At 35.1% G+C, this 9,587-nt stretch overlaps 1 protein-coding gene across 2 annotated transcripts in view; it reads right to left on the bottom strand.

The window, feature by feature from the left end:
• Positions 1–3,110: 3,110 nt before the first annotated feature.
• The window catches only part of LOC111718348 (phosphatidylinositol 4-phosphate 3-kinase C2 domain-containing subunit alpha), a 42,157-nt gene continuing 35,680 nt past the window's right edge, over positions 3,111–9,587 (bottom strand). For both annotated transcript variants that reach the window (XM_023493914.1, XM_023493915.1), the window contains one exon: positions 3,111–3,542. In XM_023493914.1, coding sequence (XP_023349682.1) covers positions 3,398–3,542 — 145 coding nt within the window. In that variant the 3' untranslated portion in view covers positions 3,111–3,397. The remainder of the gene's footprint in view (positions 3,543–9,587) is intronic.

The raw sequence follows: 9,587 nt of genomic DNA, 5'->3' as shown, positions 1-9,587 counted from the left end.
AAATTCCAAGTCCAGATCACGAAGCTTTGTCTAATAAGGATTGAATGAGATATCCATAATCATATCTTTGAAGAGGTAATGTTTTCAATTGTGGCTTATTTACAAAGGATATATCTGCTGTAGAAACAGTGTATTGAAAGAATTAATCTCTTTTCAAACTAAAAAACGATATATCATATATATCATATATCTCATATATATCTCATACTTTATTGTTCGATCAGAGAAAGATTTAAAGGGTTTCACTTTTCTGAGACGGGGCGAAATGTTATTTTGAGGGGGTGGGGGGATCTAGCCCCCTCCCCCTGTCGAAAATATTTTTAAAGAAAGCCTTTTTTTAGGATTTTAAGGTCCCACAAATTTTTTGTGGGACCTTGCGTGACCCCAAGTAAGGTTTAGGGATGATCAAAGTTTCAAAAATTTGCCTCCATCAAAATTCGATTTTTGAAAGTAATAAATCCGCGAAATTATTTGTTTGTTTTTGTTTTACAATGTACACAAAAAACAAGTTCACAATTGAAATGGAAGATAGGCGCGAAGCGCCCAAAAAGCATAGTACTCCTAATTAGCTGCTGCTACAATATCTTAGATTAGTTCTAGAAAAGGGAAAATACTAAATATAGACACTCACACCCCCCTCCCCTCTATACAGAGGGGTATTAGTTTTCACCCCCCCTCCTCCCGGGAATAATTTTCCCCTCATACTTCCTTATCTGATAAAATTCCTCCTTCTAAGTTCATCATTTTATGCTTTTAGGGGAAACACAGGTGACATGATTCCTCTGCAGAGCTAGGATGAGGAAAATTATGAATGATACTGATATCAGTAGTTTTTTTACTTTTCACTTATTTTAACTGATTTTACCTAACTCTACATAACATTACAAAATTTTACTAAATTCCATAAATTTTAACAAATTTTTACTAATTGTTCCCAGATTTTACTAATTTCTACAAATTTTATCTAATTTTTACTAATTTTTACTATTTTTACTGATTTTTACAAAATTTTCACTGATATTTATTACTTTTTACTTTTTTTAAAATTAAGTTTCACTAATTTCTACAAACTTTTACTCGTTTTTCCAATGTATTTTTTCCTTATTTTTTTACTATTTAAAAAAATACTAATTTTTGAATAGGTTCACCGATCTTCAGTTTTCACCAATTTTCCCCAATTTTCCAAATTTTTTTTTCCGATTTCTAATTATTCTTACTTATTTTTATTAAGTTTGACAAAGTTTTACCTTTTCTAAGTTTTTATTGCTTTTTACAAATATTATTTGTTTAGACCAAGATATTTTCTAATCCTCACAGATGTAGCAGACTAAGATGTTTCTGAATCCTCACAAATGGTGCAGATAGACCAAGATATTTCCTAATCTTCACAGATGTTGCAGATAGACCAGGATATTTCCTAATCTTCACAGATGTTGCAGATAGACCAAGATGTTTCCTAATTCTCACAGATGTCGCAGATAGACCAAGATATTTCCTAATTCTCATAGATGTTGCAGATAGACCAAGATGTTTCATATTTCTCACAGATGTCGCAGATAGACCAAGATATTTCCTAATTCTCATAGATGTTGCAGATAGACCGAGATATTTCCTAATTCTCACAGATGTCGCAGATAGACCGAGATATTTCCTAATTCTCACAGATTTCACAGATAGACCGAGATATATTTCCTAATTCTCACAGATGTCGCAGATAGACCGAGATATTTCCTAATTCTCACAGATGACGCAGATAGACCGAGATATATTTCTAATTCTCATAGATGTTGCAGATTGACCAAGACATTTAATAATCCTCATAGATGTAGCAGATAAATGTTACACCGTTTTTCTTTTTGGTATCATACAACTAGGGCTGTGCTCGTTTTTAGAAACAAAAAATATACAATCGTTTGTGTAAGACGAATGTTAAAAAAAACGATCTTTCTTGTAATTTTTTCTTTTCATTAGATTTGCATTTTTAAAGGTTTGATTTTTGAGAAGATTTTGCTGTCAGAGAATTTCCAAAAATTTGAACGATTTTTTTCCAAAAAAGTGTGTCTTAAACGAATTTACGTCGTTAAAGAAGATACGGTCATCTAAACTCAAAACGAATTTTCTTTCGACCACTATAACGATTGCAATAAAAATGCTATTACATATGATTAAAAGAACGATTGTTTTCAAAACTGATCGTTTCGATTCTTATGTTTTTTTATCTACGTTGTTATCGAAATGATCAGTCCGTTTTTCAGAAAAGTGAAAACGATCCGTCTGTAATCCCTACATTATGAAACTATTTGAATATTATCATTTTGTGTGGGACACCTAGGGCTGGGCGTCATTCTCAGGGAACGATTGTTCTTTCAGGGGAACGAACGGAATTCTTAAGAACGATGCCATTGTTCAAAAAAAAAGAACGAACACATAGAACGTTTTTTTTAATATTGGAACTATATATGAAAGAACAAACATGGAACTAACGGTAATTGGTTGAAAAGAAGTGTCTGGAATCGTTCTATCAGAGGAACGCGTTATAAATCATCTAGAAATAATAGAAATGGGTGAAAATTGTAAAGTTTTAATTTATCTGTTTATTTGTAAATTCTGTCAGTTTGANTCAGGTTTATAAATATGTTTTAAAATATGATATTTTCTATGTTTTTGGCTTGGGACAAATATATATATTTGATTTGATTTGATTTGATTAGAATGGACAGTTACCTTACTGTCAACTTGTCAAGCAACCCTCTGTTTTACGCGCGGTGTGAAATTCATTTCACTATTTAATTAATTATTTCGGCATTAAAAATAATCTTTCTGCCGATAGAACAAAAAAGCATAATTTTTTACCACAAATTACCAATTTTAAATAGAATGTATTTAAAATAAAATTTATTCATATTTAAAACTTACACCTGTAAACTAATTAATATAAAAAATTAAAAGTTTTTGATTGAAAGCATAGACAAGCAAATCAGATTTGAAGTGTTGATCACTATTACATTAATAAAAAAATTAATATTTAGTTGTAAGTAAATGCATTTTTATAAAGTTGTACTGCTCACCGAGGGATAAATGTTAAAAAAGATATAATTATTCAGAAAAAACTAGTTAAACAAATTTAATATTCTTAAAAACATGAATTACAAAAAACTTTGTGTGCAGAAACCTTAGTGATATATTTTCATGTCGTCTTATCAAAAGGCTAGATAATTTACAATTAACAATTGACAAGATTTAAAACTGTTAAATAAGATCACACAAATGTAAAAAATTAAAAGTCGTAATAAAATAGTTCTTAAAGAACTAGGACTTCAGTGTGTCATTTCTATAAAAGATGTAAATTGTCACCAGAACATTTCCCCCTTTATCATTTACACTGAACCACTGTTCATCATCTATAAAATTGTCCCAGGTTGAACCACTGTTCTAAACCGGTTGTAAGATCAATATCATCTAATGGAACAGTTACGGACCCTAGAAACATATTCTCCTGAAACTGACTTGAGTCCCAGACTGTGGCCTGCAGGGTTCGGCACCTAAATAAAAAGTAATTAAAGGGATTGTTTGTTGACTTAAAACAGTTCCTCCATGCTCGATTCACAACTCTACCCTTTAACAAAACCCGTTTTCTTGTTTTCCCGCTGAAAAATGTTATTCTGTAAATGACTTGCAGATTTATGCAGCAAGAACAAAGGAATGAAATAAAAAGTATAGTTTTCAGGTTAAAATTGGTTCTAAAGTTTGACTATATATATAAAGTTATATTAATCTTTGTCTGTCTGTTTGTTAGGATGTCCTATCATAACTCAGGAACCCTTTGATCGTTTTGTCTCAAATTTTGAGTCTAGCGGTTTGACTTTTAGAGACCTAAAGATTAGTTTCCCGAAAAAGCTTGGTCCAAAGCTAGTTTATCTGAAGGGTGTAACTATGTTCATTAAAAAAGATTCCTACTTACATTTTGAATTCTATAACTCTTAATATTGGCAATACAAACTTGTGGATTCATATTTACTAATACATTATATTTGTAAAAATAAAACTAGTCCATGCTAAAAAATCAGATTTGAAAATTTCTTAGTAGTTATTTTGGGTCATTTGTGATGTGGCATTGCAAATTGCAGCTGCCAGCTAGCCGGACAGTAGACATTACATAGACTCAGTTCAGTTCAGTTCAGTTCAGTTCAGTTCAGTTCAGTTCAGTTCAGTTCAGTTCAGTTCAGTTCAGTTCAGTTCAGTTCAGTTTAGTTCAGTTCAGGCTTCTAACCAGTTCTAAAATGAGTTGAGATCAGAAACAATGACAAACAGACAGACATACAGACAGAGATTACTGCTTAGCTGGTAAGGTTTCATATGTCTATATCGATATAAAATTGTTTTTGTTTATGTATTTTCCCTTTCCATGTCTTGGTAAATCTTTTAACCCTTTCATGTCTCTAAAGCTTATTAGGGACAGATTTATCATATTAAAAACTTTTTTCTTTTACAATTATCCGGAGATTAAAATTTCCCACAACAACGTCATGAAAATAATCCCCCATTCACTTTTAAATTTTATCCTCCTAGAATTTAAAGATTATTTCTTTTTTCATTTTAACATTTTAGGATTCTCATCATGCAGTAGGGGTCCTCAATATTCAGTTTTTTTTCCTTGGCAAAAATTTTACTTTTGAAAAAACAGCAATTTCAAAAATTATTTGTTCATTTTTATAGCCAGGCTTTTAGGGCGCTAAGACCGAAATATATTTTCAATAAATGTGGAACTAACATCTACTTTTTTACTCTACAGAGGTTTGGTCCATCACCATCACTGAATTTTAAATCAGAATAATATACACCTCTGAATAAATATATCAGTTTCCTGTGCTTTCTTCCACATTATGATTTGCTGATATGATACTCTAACTTGCTGACCTACTCCAAACTTCCAACTCCTACACCTCAACTCTACCTATTTGGAATTGATTTCTTAGTTGACAAATGTTGTTGGCGAAACTAGAATTTGAACACAAAACTCAAAGTACAGAATAAATGTAAATTAATTGCCTAATCCATACTCTCATATGGCCCCTGACCAACCCCCCTGCATTAACCTTCAAGTCTGATAATCTTTTCAGGTCACGGGCATTCCTGGTTAGGCAATAAAACTGAAAACTAAACAAGGCAGAAAATGAGTTTACTAAATCAGAACACAACATACAATTATAATTGAGCATAGTGTCCCAAAAAAATGGTTTGTTTTCTTCAAAATTATCAGAATCAGGGACAGTCAACAGAAGGAAAAGAAAAAAAGAAAAAGGAGAGAAACGATGACAAGAAGAAGAAAAATCAGAATTTTTCTGTATCAACTACATCCAATTCATAACATGTTTTTGGAAAATAAATAATTTCTAGTTTTTCCTCAAGAGGGGGACCGGGGGGTATTAAGGTGTTTATATAGGCGTATCTAATTCAAGAAGAAAAGATTTTTTTTTGTATGAATATATGAATAATAATTCAAATCATTGTTCTGCTATCTTTTATTCAGATAAATACTATGAATAATAATAAAAATAAATCTTCAGAGTAGAATATAGTACTTTAGATAGCAATATACTACTTCAAGTGAGTAAGTAAGCAAGATTGTATATTTTCTTGAAAAATCAATATTTCATAGAAGCTAGATATGATTTTTTTTAAAGAGGTTTCTTTGCCAAATTGGGGAAATTGAAATGAATGATGATGATGAAGGATGAACAACCTTGCCTTTTGATTTTCNTCCCCCCCCCCCCCTCCACTGGCCCTGGGGTAAGGGTAATTCTTAAAATTATACACCCTTGAAGTGAGCACTTGACTTGACAATACTTAAAAATGGCAAAACTTACAAAAAGTTTGATCTTGACAAAACGTAGAAATAACACATTTCAACTTTTAATGAAAAAAAATATATTTGTTGAACTTGGAAGAAATATTTGACATTTTGTAGTATTTAAAGCATGGTGTAATATTAAGAGTATAATCAGATACTAAAACCCCTTAACCCTCTTTCTGAATCTGAGAGGAGTATAGAACCTGGAGATTGAGATTAGTGCACCCAGGAACCTTATACAAGATAGACGTTAAAGCGAAGCTTTGTTTATCTAAATAAGGCCTGGGGACCTGCACTATTAGACTGCTACCAGACTGATATATCAGAAAGAGTAAAGAGCTTACTGTCCATCTGGTTTAGGAGAGACAAAAACAAGGGTTAATCATACTCGTTTGTAGAATTGAGAATTATAAGAAGATTTAGGAGAGACAATTACAAGGGTTTATCATACTCGTTCGTAAATAAATAAATAAATAAATAAAAGATCAACCATCATTCCGTGGAAATCAAGGCCGAGACCCCATCAAAAATAACCACCAAAGGATGGAAATTAATGTATATCCGATTTTGACATAAGTCTAGTGTGATCGAGACATCGAGGTCTAGGCCAGTGACAGAAGTCACCTCCCCACTGCACACAAACAGCGCCTGGACTAGTGCATTTTGCTTCATAAGTCCAGTATGATTTAATCATATTTATTTCTGATATTATTGATTATTTGATTAATTAGAGCTGGCTAAGTAAATCTACTACCTACAACAGGATACTACTCCTCATGGCAGGCCGTCAACCAAGTCTCAACCAGGACTGCCAGGCTCCTCCCTCTCCCAAGTAGATCATTTTTATTAGCCCCATCCCCTCCAAGGTAAGCCCTGAGCACTGATCGGATTGAGTCAACACCCCTTCCCAATTCCTTATTGAGGAACACCGAAATGCCAAATCTCCTACGCTGAGCTGATACGCATGGGCATTTAAAAACCACATGAGCTTCACTAAGCTTTACCTGAACCCCCCTGTCCATGCACCATGGACACCAGGTATGAGTGCAACCATACCTGTCCTTATATCTATTACCTAGCTGAGCGTTCCCAGCCCTAAACCTACACAAAGCTTTACTAGCTTTAGAATCATTTACATGGGATTGCAACTTGAACCAAGTACTTGGTTGGGAAGCGGCCTTCAGAGTAGAATGTTCTCGTTTGATGGTAAGGACATGAGTTACCGCCCTATCCACTAGAGCTTTATGCAACCGTTTCTTAGATGTATAATTTGAGATAGTCCCAAAGTCCTTTTGAATCTTAAGCCATGATCTAACCCAGGGCTCATCAGGATATTTAAGTACCACCCTTAAGACCGACATCAAAGCGGTGTTCCCTTTAGACTTACACACACTCCAGACATACATTGCCTGCCTGGTTTGGATCCGGAAGGCCATTGGCATCAGTCCTGCATCCATCCAGGCCAAGACTCTGGATGTAGAAGCAGGAACTTGTAATATAGACCTACCCACCATATTCTGCATCCCATCCAATTCACCCTTAAGACCGACATCAAAGCGGTGTTCCCTTTAGACTTACACACACTCCAGACATACATTGCTTGCCTGGTTTGGATCCGGAAGGCCATTGGCATCAGTCCTGCATCCATCCAGGCCAAGACTCTGGATGTAGAAGCAGGAACTTGTAATATAAACCTACCCACCATATTCTGCATCCGATCCAATTCCTGGATTGTACCCATCTTGATCGAAACCGCTTCAACACAGTACAAGATCGCTGGTATTGCACAACCCTCCCATAACTTTCTTGCCACCATGGCCCTGCCAAGAACCCCCATAGAAAGGTTCATAATAGAGTATGCATAGTTTGTGGCTTTTCGTACCACATCTTCCTCATATACCCCAATCATAGATCTCCCTCTAACCTGAAGGTTCACACCTAAGTACTTTGCCACTAAAATTTCTTCTATTGTTGAGTCCTCAACTTTCCAGGAAACTGCATACCGGGCATTAGAGAGAATGAAAGTCTTGGAAGCAGAAAGATTCATATGCACATCTCTGCAAAAACCTTCTGACGTTTTTAGTAACCGGTTCATACCCATCTTGGGGGTCCTAGACAACAGCAGGAGGTCATCTGCAAAGAATAGAGCCGTCACAATAACCCCACCCAAAGCCACCCCTAGCTTTAAATTTTGGAGCTGCTGACCTAGTGATGCTATATATAGTGCAAAAAGCATTGGAGACAAACTACACCCCTGTTTAACCCCCTGTGTGGAGTAAAGCGGCTCTGACAGTCCCTGTGCCAGGTTGACTTGTACACAATCATTATAATATATCGATCGGATTAGTGCAACCACTCTGCCCCCGAAGCCAATACTTCTGAGCTTGGTGTACAGTAACTCTCTACAGTCCGAGTCGTAAGCTTTAGCAATATCACAAAAAGCCAGTGAGATTGGCTGATTCCTGCGTTTAGCAGCCTTCAGCGCTGAAACAATCAAGAATACACAGTCCACAGTTGATCTTTTCGATCTAAATCTGAACTGGATTGGGCCATAGAACTACTGCTTTTCACAGATGGAGTCCATTCTTTTGTGCAATATTTTAGTGAACACACTTAATAACACACTTGAGACCGTGATAGGTCTTTTCTTTCCTACCTCAAGTGACGGCTCTTTTTTATCAATTAAGGTCATTTTCCCCATGAGTATGGATTCAGGGACCCGTCCTATTCTGTAGGATTCATTGACTACTTCAGTCAAACGCTGAATTGTAGAATTGAGAATTGAGAATTATAAGAAGATTTAGGAAGGGTCAACCATACTCATTTGTAGACTTGATTAGGAGAACTAGGACAGGCTAGCCCAACTACAGACCAGCCAATCCAACTACAGATCAGGATATACTCTTCAGCTGGATCTATGAATAGAGACACTGGAGATACAGAACAGCTAGAACAGCTAGGACAAGCTAGTCCAAACAAGGACCGAGATGTATCAGATGGAGCTCTATATTCTCTAGCTGGTTCTATTGACAAACAGCTCTTCACATACCTGTTGTGAAACCAATCCAGAGGATCCTGAGTACGGAGACGCCACCGCTCACATTCTGGTTACAAATCCAACAAAGAAAGCTGCTGAGAATGCAATAGAAGCATCTAAGATTGTAGGAACAGCTAAATGACATATTGAGTTCAAGAAACTGCCTAGATAGATACTGCACTGGAGCAGCTAAACAAGATATTGAGTTGAAGAAGCTGCCTAGATAGATACTAAACTGGAGCAGCTAAACAAGATATTGAGTAAAAAAAAGCTGCCTAGATAGATTCTGAAATGGAGCAGCTAAACAAGATATTGATTTGAAGAAGCTGCCTAGTTAGATACTGAACTGGAGCAGCTAAACAAGTTATAGATAAAAAAATTTCTTGCAGATTTATGCTGCGGAGGCTTCAAAATTGTGAAAAAAACTCTTTTAAAAATAGAAAAACCAACATCTTCCTCATTGTTACTCATATAGAGATTATAAGTATAAAGCAGGGAATCTTACATGCAACTCTTTAAATGGAGGGTCACTTTAAATTAAGTCTGTATTTCCTTTAAGAAGAACTATGACCTAAATGCCTCCAGGACTATTGTCAAGTGTCAAGTAATCTGATTTATAAGTAAAACCCTTTCCTGTCACAATAGTATGTAGTCACAGATTATTTGTCTAGAATTAGCATTACTTGCTTATTGATGGTT

The sequence above is a fragment of the Eurytemora carolleeae genome, unplaced genomic scaffold (assembly GCF_000591075.1).
Source record: "Eurytemora carolleeae unplaced genomic scaffold, Eaff_2.0 scaffold179, whole genome shotgun sequence".
Taxonomy (NCBI): Eukaryota; Metazoa; Arthropoda; class Copepoda; order Calanoida; family Temoridae; genus Eurytemora; species Eurytemora carolleeae.
This window is presented reverse-complemented; position numbering and strand designations above follow the sequence as displayed.